Source organism: Ambystoma mexicanum, chromosome 2p, assembly GCF_040938575.1.
Source record: "Ambystoma mexicanum isolate Mex_15411 chromosome 2p, UKY_AmexF1_1, whole genome shotgun sequence".
NCBI classification, from domain to species: Eukaryota; Metazoa; Chordata; class Amphibia; order Caudata; family Ambystomatidae; genus Ambystoma; species Ambystoma mexicanum.
In genome coordinates this window covers 74,650,784-74,669,163 of record NC_090923.1, presented here as the reverse complement: position 1 = coordinate 74,669,163, position 18,380 = coordinate 74,650,784, and the positions used below count along the sequence as shown (strand labels likewise).

The following is an 18,380-nucleotide window of genomic DNA, read 5'->3' as shown; positions in this document are numbered from 1 at the left end:
TCTAAAGTGTGACCCGCTGGAGGAGGCAGATTTTGATGCTAAGGGGTGGATGGCTCCTGAAGGGGCATCAAGATTCAATGCGATTCATGGTGAGGTCTCACGGGGCGGTGGGTGAATGTTTTTAGTGAAAGGCCCTACATTTTTCCTCAAAGTAGCGCGAGCGACCGGACATAGCGAAAAAGCTCTAAATAAATAAGAGGGGTTTGTGGGGGTTTAACCACGAGAACCTTTTTTTAAAAAATAATGTGGCTATTGAGGCTTAACTTTTAAGAAACATTGAATGAAAAGCCACACAATTTATAATGGTGTATCTGCAGATACAACAGACATATCCAATCCATGGCAGGATTCATGGGCAGTCATGGTGAATATTTTGAGTGGAGTAGCATAAATATTTCCTCAAATTAGAACGAGCGACTGAGTGTAGCGAGAGAACACAGAATAATTAAGTGGGGAGGAATGTTTACAAAAATGTGCTGAAATCATGCATTTTGCAGCACAATTTTATTTTTTTTAAAATATATTTATTATTTTCCATATCACAAAAAACAGAGACATCATCAGTCGTGACTGAAAAGCATATCATAAATGACAGGAAGAAATGAACACCCAACTCCCCATTCCCCTCCCCACTCCCTCCCCCCACCAAGACCAGGGTAAAGTCAAGTTCCTCAAGAGTTCTAACAAACGCTCAGGTCTGCTTCTCCCTCAGGCTCCTTTCCAGGTGGTTCAGGATGAAGCAAAGGAACTGTTAGGGCCACCCAACGTTGTAGCTCGTCGCTAGAGTCCACTCTTTGCACCTGAATCGCCATTTCCCATGCAGCCGTCTCAGCCGCGGTCCATTTTAAGAGGTCTCCCCACCATAAGGGTATAGGCGGGCCTCTGGGACTTTTCCAGCTCATGGCTATGTGCCTTTTGGCTGTGATGTATTTGAGGTCTTTGAGTTTGTTTAGTGGTTTGTTCTTCCTGTTGCGCTTAAACCTGCCCAGGATACTTGCCGAGGGGTCATCCACCTCAATGTCAATGTCTGCCCCGGCAACTCTGTCCTTCACTTGAGACCAGAACTCCCTTAGCACCAGGCAGCCCCAAAACATGTGTGTCACAGCGGCCCTGGGTTCGCTGCATTTGGGGCAAAGTTGGGTGCCAGCTCCGGTGAATCTAGATATGGCTTCTGGGGTGAGGTATGCTCTGTTAATGATATACGGTTGGACGAGCTGTAAGCGGGCATTACGGGAGATCTTTTTGTGGTGATAGGTAATGTCCCCCCAGACAGAGTCTTCGAAAACCAAGCCTAACTCGGCCTCCCATTTGTTCCGGCTTTTTAATTTGCAGCACAATTTGTGACAAAAAAGAGGTCAAAAGCAATGAAATGTACACATGGTTGACATGAAAACATCCAGGAAATGACATGCCACCAACAGTACACTGCATAACAATGTGTTCATTGCTGGTGGCGCAATGACGCATGCAGCGCAAGGAAGTTGTTTATTAAATATCAGCAGGGCTAGAGCTCAGCTCAGAGAAAAGAGACCCTGGGAGTGGTGTGCTGAGCTACACCCGACGGCGCACCACTCATATTTATTTTTTTATTTAAAATCAGGCAGGTGCCTATTTAGAGTCCCAACCCTACGGGAGGCTAGGGGGCACCAAAACACAGGAAGGAGCCAGGAGGGGGGCTATCTAACCTCCCCTCACCCCCGGCTCTGCCACTTATGTGTCTTACTTTACTGCAAACATACTAGTCCTTGTTTAGGGTCAGTCATGGATGGGCAGGTACAGGCAAAGGCCTACTATGCCTACTGTGATCTGGTCCCCGCCCCCCAATCTCTAGTTAGAGGTCTGCAGCAGAATTGTAGGCCTCCTCTAGTTGTTAGAACCATCCACTGGAAGACCTCGGTACAAGATCGTGCCATCCTCAAGCCTGCAAGATGCATTTGTTTTCACTGAATTAACTCAATTAGAAAACTTGGAAATTAGAAGAATTCTGTGGAGGAGACTTATGTAGATAAAATGTTGATGACATGCAAAATTGAACCTTAAAAAGTTAACAATATCAACTTGTCCTACATAAAATGTTCAGAAATAAAGAGTCAAATATAGCATATTTTGTGATACAATGTGGGGGTAGTGGGAGGGACTAACAGGAGTTGCAATATGTGAAGGAATGATACGATAACCTCCTCGATGTCCAGCTCACACCCGGTGTAATCTGCTTTTCAAAACCAGTTCATAAAATTATTTATATGCATAATCTGTAATTTTACTCTTGACTATCATACAATTTGACTGGATCCATCTGCATCGTCTGATACTTTGGCTGCATTTAAGGCTTTTGAGCATGGACCACGTTACCAAGGGGTGAGTCAAAAAGACTCTTCTATCATTCTTATTGTCCTGTGTTTGCTCGTAATAAAGCAACTAAGAGTGAGTGCGTTTGAAATGGTGCAGGTAGGGCAGGTGCAATGTCACACACCGCCTCTCAGACACCCTCCCCCCGAAGTAAGAATGGAAATATAAAATAGGAAAACTCTTTTAGTAAAGGTTTTTAGGTCATTGGTATTTGTATAGCTTCCACATTGCTTTGTAGATTGTTGACACAAGTAGGATAGAGTTAGTTTTGCCACACTTCAGGAAACTAGTTTTGCTGCACTTTTGGGCGCCTTGGGTTTCTGAATACACAGACGACAGAGAAAAGCAATGAAAGCTGGTATGTGAGCCAGGGTATCGCCATTTGAGACAAGGCCTTAATTCGAAGCTGCACAATTTGTTCTTTTAGACTGCTTAGATTTATTTGTCTTTTTAAAAATCTTTTCTTTTTACTTCTGTTTGAATAATAGCTGAGAGCCAAGATCATGAAAGAAGGGAGGATAGGATGGTGTTAGCTGAAGCTGTGAGAATCGGCTGTTTCCAGGACCTGACACTAAGATAAAGCAAAACAAAAGAGGTGATGGCTTGAAGGTTTCAAATTAATCTTAACCTCTGGCATTGCTCTGAGCATCCCTCCATACCATCCTTCTTCATCTCCAAGCAATTACAAAAGGGGGAAGACCATATGCAAATCAGGCATGGTCCCTTCCCAAAAGGGGTAGTGCAGCCCCAACTGATTGGTCACATCACCTCTGCACCAGACCACAGGCTTCCCCAGAAATGGTTCAGCCTTGTTGTGCCTCATCAGTGAGGAGTAGCTTGGGTCTCTAGGCCCAGCAGGCATAGGACGCTTCTCTGGGCATACCCGTCCCACTCGGGGTGACAAAGCAAACCAAAGAGGTGATGGCAGGAAGGTTTCAAAATAATCTTACTCTCTGACATTGCTCTTTGCAACCCTCCAGACCATCGTTTTCAGTCTGCCAAGCCATTACAAAAGGGGGAAAGACCATATGAAAATCAGTCTTGATCCCACCCCAAAAGGAGTAGTCGAGCATGTACTGCTTGGTCACATCTCTTCTGCACGAGACCACAAGCATGCCCAGACATATTTCAGCCTTGTTGGGCCTCATAAGTGAGGAGTAGCTTGGGTCTCTAGGCCCATTGGGCACGGGACCCATGCCTGGGCATACCCTTCCCACTAGGGGTGATAAGGCAAAACGGAAGAGGTAATGGCTGGAAGGTTTCGAATTAATCTTAATTCTTTGTGGCAGTACCTGACTGATTGCATATGGCTGGACCCTTTTGCAATGGTGCAGAAAAGCTAAAAAACGGTGGTGTGGCAGGTTGCCCAGAACCATGCCAGTGGTACAGATTCATTCAAAACCGCCACCCGTCACCTTTTTGATTATAGCCAGAAACTAAGCTATGCAACAATTATCTTCATTCCAGACGATAGCTAGATGAATACACAGAGCTTTGTACACCAGATGCACAAGGATCCATGTATTAACATTGCCAAGAAAATAATGCTAAATTGCGTACACAGTGCCTCTATGACAAGTTGGTGCCATCGCACCCATGGTAGAATGTATTGGTGAGACAAATGTGACCGGACATTCACTGCATTTTCTCCAAAGGTTGCTCTTTATCCCTTGACCTGGTGAGAAGACTGTGCACCTGCGTTGGGAGCATGTATTGAGACGAGAGTTGCAGAATGAGCTATTCAAGGCTAGAAAACAGTATTGGGGTCTGTGCATTCAAGGTGAGATGGGAATATCTGTTGTTTCTTGAAGCCAAGTTTGGATCGCTCTTTTCACATTAATTGCTAATTGGATGTCTCAGAGGGATTCAACATCCAAGGCCGCCCTAAGAGGTGCCATCCAATGGCATAAAGACTTTTATCACTGTGGGCATGAAACCTGCAAGTAATTCGAGCAGTGAGTTAGTGATGCTCACGGTGATGAAGTTATAGTTGAAGGTTGGTACTTGGGTGGTTCAAGAGATAGTGGATTTGCCAACCAAGGGTAGATTCCAATCTGTAGGGTTTTATAGGGTCTTGATTACAGTAGCCAATGACTATGTTAGAATTTTATGAAATGTTGATTTTTGTAATTATGTAAATTCTGTGGTTTTCCACCGTATATTCCTTGGCCCGATGTAGGCGGTTTGAGAGAGTTATTTGATTTTTCTCCCAGCTGTTAATTTTGCAAACTAAAGTAACAAAAGCTGGGAGTTTTTCTTGCACCTAGTGCACTCCATTATTTTTGTATTTATTTTGTATTTATTGAGTTTATATAGCGCTTTACACCAAAGTAAGTTTTGGTATACAAAATTTGTTTTTTTGTGTAATTGGACTGATTTTGTTGGCACTTGTACATTTGGAGTCCCCAGAGAGATCTCCAGCGTCCTAAAGAGGTTGAGGGCTCCTCGTTGCGCACCTTGGGTAGCAGTGTCTGCCTGCCGAGACCGGCACCAGTGTGCACAAATGAGGAGGCGAGCAGGCACCGAGTTCTATGAAGGTCTGCCCGATCCTGGCGGCAGCCTGCTGTGCCAGGCGGTGCAGGCAGTTATTGGAGGAGGCCCAGCATCAGTGGACGTCAGAGAGACAGTCAGTGTACCCATGCATGAAAACATGCAGCAGTATAGATATATTTTTTAAATTGTTGTGAGGGTTTAATAGTAAGAGGAAAAGTAGAGTGCTCCAAGTATATGGGAAAGACCACATGGTGTAGTTAAAGGGGTTTTTATGGTGAAATATTGAGGTGAATTGTAGAGTGGGTACTCCTCTTATAAGGAGAAGGGCAGCACTGCATAGATTAGAGGTTGTGTGTACACATTTATTTCAATCCAACACAGATCATAAAAGTCACGTACAAAAATGAACAATATTATAAATCACAAAAAGTATTAAATGTCATTAGTAAAAAATTGTAAAAATACAGCATCTACATTGTGCTGAAACACTTCAAATAAACAGATAAATTATAATAATATGAAAAACAGTCGGCTAGGCGTCCGGGACTAGAAGATTTTTCATTGCTGGGTAACATGTTTGAATTTCTTTTTCCATGCCTGAAGTAAATAGTTCCCCATACAGTGGGTTGCTATTTCACAGTCCCCCGCCAAACAAAGGTGGAGAACCTCATTGACCCTTCTGATGAAAAACTGTTTAAAAAGTGGTATAAAATATTTTTTTCTAATATAAGAATTCCCTGGACAAAACAAGATAAAAGGCACAGTTTTCAATTTCATTTGGACAGAAAGGGCAGGCTGCTGGATTACTTGAGTCCCAGTTGTGCTTTAAACTTGCTAGGGGATGAATACTGATGAGCAGCTTCATATAAAGAGCTTTCATTGATTTCAGCTGTATTCTTTCCAGATAACATTAAAAACCAAGTTGTGTGTTCCTGGACAAGTAAGGGATTAGGCTAGCTGAACGTACACGTTTTGCACAGGTTTTTCTCTCCCACATGCTTTCATGGGCCTATTTTAATTGCATTTTAAGCTTTCATGGAATTGCTTCAGGCTGGAGCCAATACCCCACCATTCCTATGACAATCAACTCTTTTATGATAGCCGACAGCCAGGCTAAGTTAGGTCCTCCGTACATGGATAAGACATCCCTAACAGCTCTACTATAATGACCCAAGTTGCATTTGTCCAGAGTCTATACCATATGAACACAGGCCTCATTTGACATGTGAAGCCAATACTCGGCAGGCACAACTCCCAAAAAACAGAGCATTAGGCATGTTTACAGGCAAGCCAAGGGCTGTTTTAAGGAATTTCTGTTACACAACCTGGAGCGCACCTGGATTACAAATACCCCACAGTTCAACTCCATAGAGGGTGGCCTGCCTGGCCTGGCTCGTGCAAATCTGCAAGATAACACTTACCAAGGCCGCCCCACTGTCCTGAAGGAGTCTGGATATAGCCCAAAATTGCCTCGTCAACTTTAAACCTGCCCAATTCACCTGGTCTTTCCACGCACAATTGGCCGCCAGTCAGACCCCCAAATAGTCATAGCTCATAACCTGCTCAATAGCCCCACCTCTTAAGCTGTTTTTGAGCCGTGGTGTTTTCTTACCCCTTTTTCTGCTGAACACCATTGACTGCGATTTTTGAACGTTTTTTGAGAGTCCACTCTTCTTGCAAAAACTCTAAAAAATTGCCAATTGCCTCAGTAGGCCCTGCGGGGTCAGTGAGGGAAGAACCATGTCATCAGCAAATAGAAGGATTGGAATTCGCTCATCTGGCAACGATGGAGCATCAGTGTTCTCAGACACGAATTAGAGGTTGTGTAGATGGGATTATACAATTACTAGGCCACGTTTAATGCGACCCCCAAAAATGTTGACTTTTTTATTTCTACCCCCTTTCCACCCCATATATATGTGGGGGGGTGGGTATAGCATATAATGGATGAAGAGGGGCCTCTGGGGCGTCTCCCCCATATATATATATGGAGTGAAAAGGGTGTTGACATTTTTGGTGGTCACAGTAAACATGGCGCTGTAATCACATAGATCCATGTAGATTAGAAAAGGTCATATATTTCGTTTTGCTCCGTCCCAGGTAAAAGAGACGCGAGGAGGAGAAAATTCCATCACCTCTAGAAGGAAGATGAGAAAGGACCTAACTTATTATTATAAATAAATGTCTTTTATTGATGATTAATGGTGTGTATAGTAGGTGATTTCTTTGTTGAAATTAGGCACTTCCGCAATATAGGGAGAACATAATTAACTACTACCACGAGTGGGTACAAGAGACAACAAATAAAATTAAATTTTTGGCCCACATACCATGGATATATTGCAGCACGTCTAAAGACATTTAACAGCCAGACATTACGGTAAAATGTTAAAGAGTAGATTCATTATTTTTGAGCTGTGTAGGATGTTTGAGGAAGAGGAGGGCGTCAACAGTGATCATTTAACACAGAGTTTTTATCACATATGGTGTCAAGGTCTCCCCACAGAGGTCCAAGCAGATTTATCACAAAATAGTGGGTTTAGAGGTGAAGGCGTGGCCTGAACTATAATCACATATAGTTTACTTTTGTAGACTGAAAGAGGAGAAGGAGAAAAACAAGATGGAACAGAAAGAGCCGGAAGGAAAAGCAGTACCGATGAAATGAGCCTAGTTTACAAAGGAAGGGGCAGTAATTACTAACCCTGTTGAGTATGAACAAGACTACTCACAAGCCGGACCAGTGGGATATATCGCAGGAAGGGGAGAGATGATATATATTACCCCAGGTGGAGGGGGAGCTTTCAAAGGGGTAGAGGAAGTGGATTTTGAGGTCGATTTGACGGTGCAAGACTCAGATATGGTGGATTTAGAGGGATCGGAGGACAGTGCTGGCTGCGTGGATGAATGGGGTACATTGCATTAGCATGTAGGAGTAGAGGGGTGTCACCTTATGGTTCTCGACCCTATGACCTAGGGGGTGTCCCAACATGTCATACACTTCCATACCTCCCACAGTATCAGAAACAAGACACCCCAACCTTCAGAACCCCATGTAGCAACAGACACAATATCCTTTCCCGAATGTGCAGAGCAGAATGAAGCTGCAACAGAGGCAATACCCCACACACAACACCCTCGATTTGATCCAGCAGCAGTAGGTTCAGTACCCGCCGACACCTCCAAACACAACACTGCAACCCCAGATTCAACAACCGCCAAATCCCCTCCAAGCACACACACTGCAATCAACACAGCAGTGGGACAAGAACTTTACACCACAGGGTATTGTACCACACTTTGTGGTCAGCCCAGTGGGGGGTAAAGATCAGCCCATAGAGGGCTCTGACGTGCCCAATAGTATCAGTGACTCCTGACCCAGAAAAGGAATCCTGGGTGGGAGTAAAGATAGGACACAGGACATTTTCCTTTCTAGCAGACACAGAGGCTACCAAATCTTGTAGCAGAGAGGGGGGGGGTTCCTTTGTCAGACATCACAATGGGCACACAGGGATTCTCTGGCGCTCAGGTATCGGTTCCTTTGACAGAAGAGTTGTCCATCACTATAGGTGCACAAGAAATAAGAGTGTCTTTGTTGTATTCACGATTGGATTGATTTTGGTGGCACTTGTGCACATTCTCGAGCCATACTCTCTCAGTCCTGCCCTCTTACTCTGTTTTCATACACATTATATTACATCACATTATAACATATGTAAAGCAGAGGTACAAAAGAGGACTGCACAGAAGTCTGAATATGCTGTCGACTAAGCTTGCAAAAAGTGAAGGAAAGGAAGATTGCACTTACCAGAGAATAGGAGGCACAGAAATAGCTTCATCTCAACCCTTTCGCTTTACAGACTGGTCCTGCCACAACTGAAAATATAAGCGAAATAAATGAACAAGGCAGCACTTACTGAGCGTTTTACCTGGGTGAGTACATCATGTAAAACAATAACCATACGTGCTGATAACTTGTTAAATGGTTTCAGTGTCCCATCGCCTCTTAGCAGAGGCAATCTGTCATACAGGGAAATGGGGAGATTTCTAGTCAGCTCACTCCGGTACCTGAAATGTCAACAGGACTTGAGAGATTCAGAGTCCGTCATTTGGGTCTCAGACATGCAATTGACTCTCCCCCAGCTCGAACAGGCTCTCAAATTCAATGGTCTGCTTAGGAATATTTCAGTGACACTACTGGCTAATCCACCACGTTCATAAAACACTGACAATGGGTGATGGTGAATTTTGAAGGGTTTAAATGGTTTCCCTGTAGGTGCCTGAGCTAGTGAGCATAGAGAGCAAGCCTGAAACAAAAAAATGGGCTAGTGGCATGATGGAAGTTTACCCCCTATAACATTTTCAAAATAATGTGCTTAAATAGTGCATTTTATAGTACAGATTTCAGACAGGTCATACAAAAAGCCATATAATTTGCAATCAGTGTCATAGGAGCACACATGAAGCAATCCAATAGCTGCCTGGACACCAACAGTTCACTGAAGCAATTGACAACACATTTTTGTGATGTTGTTTCTGAAATATATGCCAGTATTGCCTCTCTAACCACACTTTCATGCTGCCTGTGCCTGAAAGATATGCCATAATTGCCACTGTAAAGCACATATTTGCTTGATGCCTGTGCCCATAATCTATTCCAGTATTGCCGGTAAGCCACATGTTCATCATGCCTGTATGGAATTATATCAGCCTGTGCCACAATACATGCTTGCATTTCTAATGTAACACTGTTTCACAATGCCTGTGACCATAGTACATGCCAGCATTGCCACTGTAACACCTGTTTGTTAATAGTTGTGTCCACAAAATATATCAACATTGCCCTGTGAAGCAGACTTTCATGGTTCCTTTTCCCAAAACAAATGCCAGGATTGCCCCGTAAAAGGCATGTTCATGATGCATGTGCCAACATTGCCCTAGCTGCAAGTTTTATTGGTGTTGTACCCACAATTCATGCCAGGATTGCTAACTGAAAACCTTGTTCATGATCCCTTGCCCCACAATATATGCCAGCAATTGCATAGGTAATCCCAATCTTCAGTCTCCAGCAGATTCTACAAATGTGGCCCAAAATAACCGATTTATACACAGCCCAGGTTCCCAAGCCCAGTGTCTGGCAGCGTACAGAGCAAAACTGAATGTGAGACCCGACACAAAACAACTCATCATCACTTAAAGGGTGTCACTCAACATGGATCAACCTCCATCTTGAAAGGTTTTGCATCGACTGCCAAAAGAATTCCCTTACAAGCAGAACATCACAATCTACCCAAAAACTGTTGCTCCCTATTCATGGCAAGAGTATTAGTGGCCCACTCTCCAAAGACAACCCACCCCACCCTCCTGGCTGGCTTACCCACAGCATGGCCCACTCATAAACTCCTTAATATGGACCACCACCACACACTGACCTCTTCAGATTCCACAGTCGGCTAGACATCCACTCTGTCTCACTAATGTGCACCCAGGGTCTCCGGAAAGTGAGGAGGAGAAGGAGGTCACTGCAATTATTCCAACAATTCTCCAGTAAACAATCAGGCTGCATCAAGCCTGACCCCCACGGCTCGAAGAACTTCTGCAAACCTTGTGGCCTGGGCAAGCGTGGCATTGCTGTTTCCATTCTAGTGGACAGGTCGATGGAGCTTCAGAGGGCGTATACCCATCGCTGGACACTACCCCATGTGGGCAAGTGAAAAGCAATAGTGCCCAGATTAGCATGCATACAATGCTTAAATTAAAGGCAGGACACAGTTGTAGGCAGGCCTGGGGGTAAAGCAAACACATTAACTCCATCCCAGACAAGTACTGGCTTCTCTTTGGAAAACTGACTAAAAAGATAGGGCCCTGGTAATGTCATCCAGCTGCATTTTCATTCTGCATAATGCTGCCCCACCATTACTAGGAAGGACTGTGCATGCATCAAAGGTGTGCCCAAGGATTGTGCCCCTATGTCGCATGCACAGTTGCAAAGAATCATGGACTGACTCATTTTGCTGTGTAAGAAAAAGAGTGAGACAGACCGATAGAGAGAAAGAGAGGGACGGAGAGGTCTGGAAGGGTTGGGACCTACCAGCCGTAATGAACCACCCAACTGCCCATGGGAACCTGGACCACCTGCTTTCTGTGAAGGTTCATACATATTGGGCCTCATTACGAGGTGGGCGGAATGGGTTTACCGGTAATGGTGCCGGTGCCGGTAAAGCCATTCCGCCCTATTACAAGGTCTCCTCGCGGGACCCGCAAACGGCGCCTGGTAAAACCAGGCGTCCTCACCGGGTCCCGCGAGGAGACCAGGGAGCTAACAACGGGCCCGTTATTAACGGGCCCGTTGTTAGCTCCTTCCCCATTCCCATTGAGCCCTATGGGGGCTCGAATGGGAATGGGGATGGACCGGGTCTGGGTTCCTCAAACGAGGAATTACCGGGTCCTCCAAGGTTGGGATGGCCCCGTAAATCCTCATTTGAGGAACCCGGACCCGGTATACGGTAAGGAGGTAACCACGCCGCTAATTGCGGCATGGTTACCTCCAACCTCGAAATGAGGGCCATTATCTTTAAAAGGTCAAATAGTTGAAATAGCTGCATGAGTGTTTCCAGTTGGAGAAACCACTTCATAACCAAATCATCCAGTTTCCTGCATGTATCGACTTTCAGATACTAATAATAATTCGCTTTTATTCACATTTACATAGCGCTACAGTCCCTCATGCATCCGAGTGCTGCTTATTACCCATGGTGTGTTGTGCTACTTTGGGAACCTGAGTATCTGCTTGGTGTAGTCCTGTGCCACAAGTTCAGCTGATCTTTGATTTCTTGACAATGCACCTGAATTGAACCCATATTGACAGTGGTGCAATGTGAATCCCTCTTGCAGAATCCAGCAAGCAGCTAAGGAACAGGCATTACGTGCACAGAGAGTGCATAGGTCTAATAAAAGAAAAGGCCATAATTCTCCTATAAGCAGAAAATCACAATGGGCACGCAGGGATTTTCTGGGGCGATGGTATCGGTTCCTTTCACAGAAGATTTGCCCATCACTATAGGTGCACAAGAAATAAGACTGTCTTTGTTGTATTCACGATTGGATTGATTTTGGTGGCACTTGTGCACATTCTCGAGCCACACTCTTAGTCCTGTCTCTATGGGCAAAAGCAGGGTCACAAAAGAAGTCTTCCAAACTCATTTCTAACATGGCTGAGTCAACAAGTAATGGCATGATGTTTCTCTCCCAAAAACGTTTGCATGGAACAACGAACAAACTGTGCAGGGTAGCAAAAGACATACCTGTCAATAGTGTGTTTCAAATAGTGCTTCTGAACATGCTTTATAGCACTGGTGTTAATAGATATTATTACCAGGAAAGAATGACTGATGTGGCCCTTCCCGGGCATGAACATGTTATAAACACTGTGAACACAGAACTCAGCAGCAAGCACCAAACACTGTGAGCTATCTCTCCTGCAGATGAACATGAGCTGTGTAGATGTGGCTGACTAGTGACCCGTCCTCTTCTTTTACACTGATGACTGTAGGAGCAGGGTGCCACAGAAAGTCTCACATGCGCTGTAGATACGCCAATGTGTGTTTTGAATGATATTGCCCCTATTGAAGATCGGTATTACCCAAATAGTTCGAACACAATTGTTTGAATTAACAATTGACCTAATTTCAAGGGTCTGAATAGACCTTTTTCCCAATTGACCGAATTTTGGTGGGGGGTTTTGCGTTGGGTGGGGGGCTGCGGGGTTTTACCCCCGCACACATGTAACAATTGAACTTCACAATTCATTCAATTGTGAAAAGGTCAATTGTCATTCGAGCAATTGTGACTCGAACAATTCGGATACAACCTTGAAGATCCCTTGCCTTGAGATGGAAGGGGGAGAATGGTGATGACGTGTATGTGCTTTCAGCCCATTTTCCAGTGTGTATCCATGACCCCAGGTTCTCCTACAGCTCTGTGCTCGCTTTAGCTTAAGCATTGAATGTGTGCAAATCTGGGCTACGCACCTCCTGGGGTTCCCCCCTTTCAACTTCACCAGATTGGGAAGACCCTCCTTCTCCATCCAAGCTCCCACAACTTGGAACTCCCTCCCTCTCGACCATTGCCTCCTAGAGGATCATCTTGCCTTCAGGTAGGCCATCAAAACCTGGCTTTTCCCTCCTGCACCCTGACTTTCTGCTCCTGACTTTGTCTCGCGAGGATAGCTCATGGGCAACGTACACGCCTTGGAAGCAAGACGACGCAGAGCAACACAGTTTCGATCCCCGGGTCCGCGCTTAGAAACCTCTGAGTATTAAGCGCGTCATAAATAACCTATCATATTACATCATATCAATCTATGCCTACACTTTCATACCTAGACCAGGACACCTTGCCCATCCACCCTGGTCTCAATTTTACTCTTCACTAGAGGACTCCTGTTTCAGGAACTCGCCCAGGACACCCTCCGCCAGCAGATGTATGGGGCATGAGGCATAGGGCAGCTCCATAGGACAGCCCCATTCCCTGTTTGCCCCTGCTTCACCTATGGAACCCTGACGGAACAACTGACGGCGAAAATCTGGTAGGGTGGTCCTAGCGGGGAGCATAGCCATCACTGTGCTCCGGTAAAACCCTGCCAGTCCTAATTTACTACCACATGCTCCTACCCCTCTGTTGATTCACACGGTGCTCCTCAGCTTTCCACTGTAGTGCCAATATGCTGCACTTAGAGGAATTTGTTAGAGAAACCAAGGTGTTGCAATTGGGGGAACTGTGAGGGTATGAAATGTATTGTACTTCGGGATTGTTGTGAATTCAGGCGTCTTTTTCACACACACAGCGAGCCTTTGGAATACAGGTGCCTTCAGCTCACAGTGAGTGGTCAGAATCTAGGGGCTTTAGCACACAGCGAATGTCTTGAATCTAGGGGCTTTAGCACACAGCGAATGTCTTGAATCCAGGAGCTCTTAGCACACAGCAAGTGTTTGAATCCAGGTGCTTTTAGCACACAGAAAATGTCTTGAATCTAGGGGATTTTAGCACATAGCAAATGTCTTGAATCTAGGGGCTTTTAGCACACAGCAAGTGTTTGAATCCAGGTGCTTTTAGCACACAGCAAATGTCTTGAATCTAGGGGCTTTTAGCACATAGCAAATGTCTTGAATCTAGGGGCTTTTAGCAGACATCAAATGTTTTGAATCTAGGGGATTTTAGCACACGGGGAATGTCGGAATCTAGGGGCTTTTAGCACACAGCAAGTGTTTGAAACTAGGGGCTTTTAGCACACAGCGAGTATCTTGAATCTAGGGGCGTTTAGCACACAGCAAGTGTTTGAATCTAGGGGTTGAGTATGTAGCCAGCTACAAATCTACAATAAAGTGCACTTTCTTGAACGCAAGTGCTTGTAGAATGTAGCCAGTGATTCGATCTAGGTGACTTGCAGTGCAGCATGTCTGTTGATTATAGGTAACTGTTAGAATTTGCCAATGTACTGAACCGTCGCACTCCATGCATATGGAAAACTAGCCGATGGCACGGCCACCGCATTCGCCACCGTACACCACTCGAAGACTCCTCGCGCAACACGTCTGCCATACGAATGAAGCTTCTGTTCATGACAAAAATGTGATAGGTAGCAGCATTCATAATGACCATCACGCTCTCGCATATTCTCTCTGGACTATTTCTCACCTCCCATCCACATGCCACCTTGACCTGGGTGGCTAGCGGGGACTTGGCCACCACTGCCTATCTTCGTTTTGGCCAATCTGCACACACGCATACTAGCAGCTCTTCAAACGTCCCATACATGGATGCTGATCCGGCGAGGGCGTTCAGCCTACAGCACGTTGCGACCATACTAATGGTGAAAGGCGTTAAACAAATGACGCACTACTACTACTGTCCAGAGGGGACCGCGCTCTCGGAAGCTCCAACGGCCTGTCCGCTAGTAGAGGAGCGGATATATATGTACAGATGTGTTCTGGCCAGTTGAAGAAGTAGCAGCTTCCAGAAACAATATCTCTGATATAGGGCTTCTAATGTCAGGGCAGGCTACCTAATAAAATGCTCTCTCCTTGTTACCACAATTAGTAGCTACAAAAGAAAGCTTGGATCACAAGAAAAATGGCAATGTTTACAACATAAAATAGATGTTTTCTTTCCTAACGATATGCCAGCTAGGAATGAGAACCATATATTTGCTCTTACAATTCCTTTTGCTCCCAACTTATTGAAATAAGGGGTAAACTAATCCTACCTCCGATTCTGAACGGAAGCCCCGCTGCTGCCACTGATTTGTTTTTAGAATTAACTAAAGTAGATATAGTTGACCTTTCTTAGGAAATAATATCAGGTTTTTCATAGTTCTTCATGCCAGAGGATTTCAAACACTATAATGAAAAGTGTAATTGTTACCCAGCTTACTGGTACCTTATATGTTTGCAAAGATGAATAGACGGCTGCCTTTTTGCAGTTTTTACAGGGTTTCGAATTGAAAAACGTTGCAATTTGTTTACTGCGCAAAATGAGCAAAGTCTGAAAAAAGGCACGAATTGTATACAAGGTGGTAGTCTCAGCAGAGAGGCCAAGGTGTGGTGTCACGGATAATAGATGCATTCTGTTCGCCCAGGCAGGGCTTGGGCTCCCAAGTATCAGGATACTGGACTTTTTTGATAAACTGCGACAGGAAGAAGACGGGAGTTGTCCTGAGAGAACTGACCGGTCAGAACTTACCTTAAATGTCTCCACTTTGACTCCATGGTCCCAGAAACCTCACCGTAGTGTTACCTCATTCAGGGGTCTGCAACCTGCGGCTCTCCAGATATGTTGGACTACGACTCCCATGGCCACTCACCGTTGACTATGCTGGCTAGGAATGGTGGGATTTGTAGTCCAAAACACTCACTGTTGACTATGCTGGCTAGGAATGGTGGGATTTGTAGTCCAAAACATTTAGCGAGCCAAACTTACCTCTGCCTAATATGTATGTTTGCATGTATGGGATTTACATAGAACGGGCCTAGCTAGCAGGCAACAGAGTGCTGCTCAAATGGGTAGCGCACGCAAGGGCGGGGTGCGAAGGGAGGGGGCGGAGAAAAAGTCTCACGTCCATCACCTAACATCGTCCCATCAGGCTGGGCCTCTTGGAACCAGCCACCATCTTCTTTCACGTTCTACCCGAAAATCTAGCCCCTGTAGCCACTTGGCTTCCTCTTGCCTTGCTGCGGTAAGATTTGAAAACAAGGCTGCCATCCTGACCCCGTGTCCTACCCTCCCCCCCCCCCTCGTTCTCCAAGCCTGAACATGAACTCTACCAACTTCCTGTTGACCTTCTGGCATCAGCACCGTTTGACCAGTTTCCAAACCAAAAGCTGAGCACTGGAAAATCAAGAGAACACGCCAGCATAGCTAAGCCTTCCAATGGAACACAAGAACGAGCATATACCGGATGTGTGCGTCTTCAGACGTAGCCTTACGTCACCCATTTCAGATGTATTTTAAGCATTTTCGGGGAGGCGGTTTGGGGTCTTTTTCTGCACAGTACTTGGATGCACCAATGATGATATTTTCTGATGATTTATTTATTTAATTAATAGTTTTTATAAAGCGCTACTCGCTCATGGGCCTCACAGCACAGAATGATGACTCAATTGGAACAAAACTGGGCCCCTGTGTGAACATACATTTTGTATCCCTTCAATCTTTGCACCCACCCTTCCTTTTATTAACCCTCTCTTATTATGCATCATACAGTTTCCTGCCTTCCATCCCATCCGTTCACTCTGCTTCATCGGTTCCAGTGTTTGTCTACTCGGTGGTGCTATGAGGGCTTCATATGAGCCAAAACTATTGTTGAGGGAATCGACTATAGGAGAGAGATGGAATAAGCGGAACAGAACACCCGTGGTCACACATGGCCATGCCTGTCCCTATGGAAATGTCCACCCACACCATGCTCCTCCCCACTCAACCCGGATTCCCCCTGGGATCTCTTTCAGCTGCCTCTGTGCTTTTAAGGGGTTGGGGATGTTATTTTCAAGCAATTTTCTTTTCTTTTTTGTTTAAACAATTTGTATTAAATGTAATATAGCCAGCACGTCAAACTGTACAAGATATTCGTCTTAAAAATATAACAATTCATTTAAATTACATATAAGAAAAAACTGATTGTTTTGTCATGTGGTTGCTAAGAGTACAGTCACAGGAAATGGCTATGGGCCTACAAGTTCATCAAAAGAGAATTCTTACATTTTAGAAATAAGACCGATGGATACAATCTCCAACAACCACATATTAACCCTAGGCTATAATTAATTCATATTAAACTGAATCTTTAAACAGCACATGACAAGTATAACATACAACCAAAAAACAAAGATAAAACACACATCCAAGCAATTTTCCGAATGGTAAACCAGCTGCTGTTGTAATATAAATGTTTTATCCAAGTGCGCCTTCAGCCACTGTAAGTAAAGTAAACAGTATTGCACACTCCCAATGGGTGTGTGCAATACTGTTTTACTCCCTAAAAATAATTGCACTCTCAACTCCAAACGTGGCAGGTGCTGGCAAATGTGTGTCTTTGCATCTGTTTCTTGCACTACATTTTTATTTAAAAAATAAGCATTGTCAAAGCCAACAGGTTGGGTTCTATCATAGACACTCGATAGGCAAGGCCTCAATATGCCTCAATATTTCAACAAATGGGTTTTATGTACGAAATGCGATAAACGGATAACTAGGCCCCACTGAAACAAGGAAGTGTAGCCAGCAGGTTAAAAACAGGTCTCATCACAAGCTACAAAGAAAGGCTTTGTTCAAACGGGGACCCCAGGCTGTGTGAAGAGATAGTTGCTGCTCTATTAAAAGTGGAATGTTATCCAGCCACCCACAGACAGGGGCACTCATTGCTATTCGGGGGTTATCGGCCAGCCACCCACAGACAGGGGCACCCATTGCTATTTGGGGGTTATCGGCCAGCCACCCACAGACAGGGGCGCCCACAGCTATTTGGGGGCTATCGGCCAGCCACCCACAGACAGGGGCGCCCATTGCTATTTGGGGGCTATCGGCCAGCCACCCACAGACAGGGGCGCCCATTGCTATTTGGGGGCTATCGGCCAGCCACCCACAGACAGGGGCGCCCATTGCTATTTGGGGGTTATCAGCCAACCACCCACAGACAGGGGCACTCACAGCTATTTGGGGGCTATCGGCCAGCCACCCACAGACAGGGGCGCCCATTGCTATTTGGGCGCTGTCAGGCTTTCTCAGCTGGTGAGTCCTGGCCAGCCACCCACAGACGGGGGCACCCATTGCTATTTGGGCGCTATCAGGCTTTCTCAGCTGGTGAGTCCTGGCCAGCCACCCCCAGACGGGGGCGCACATTGCTATTTAGGTGCTATCAGGCTTTCTCAGCTGGTGAGTCCTGGCCAGCCACCCACAGACGGGGGCGCCCATTTCTATTTGGGCGCTATCAGGTTTTCTCAGCTGGTGAGTCCTGGCCAGCCACCCACAGACGGGGGTGTCCATTG

At 45.4% G+C, this 18,380-nt stretch overlaps 1 protein-coding gene across 3 annotated transcripts in view; it reads right to left on the bottom strand.

The window, feature by feature from the left end:
* Positions 1 to 18,380, bottom strand: part of LOC138566223 (laminin subunit beta-1-like) — an 882,924-nt gene that overhangs the window by 753,544 nt on the left and 111,000 nt on the right. For all 3 annotated transcript variants that reach the window (XM_069643284.1, XM_069643285.1, XM_069643283.1), the window contains exon 2: positions 8,648 to 8,715. In XM_069643284.1, coding sequence (XP_069499385.1) covers positions 8,648 to 8,678 — 31 coding nt within the window. In that variant the 5' untranslated portion in view covers positions 8,679 to 8,715. The remainder of the gene's footprint in view (positions 1 to 8,647; positions 8,716 to 18,380) is intronic.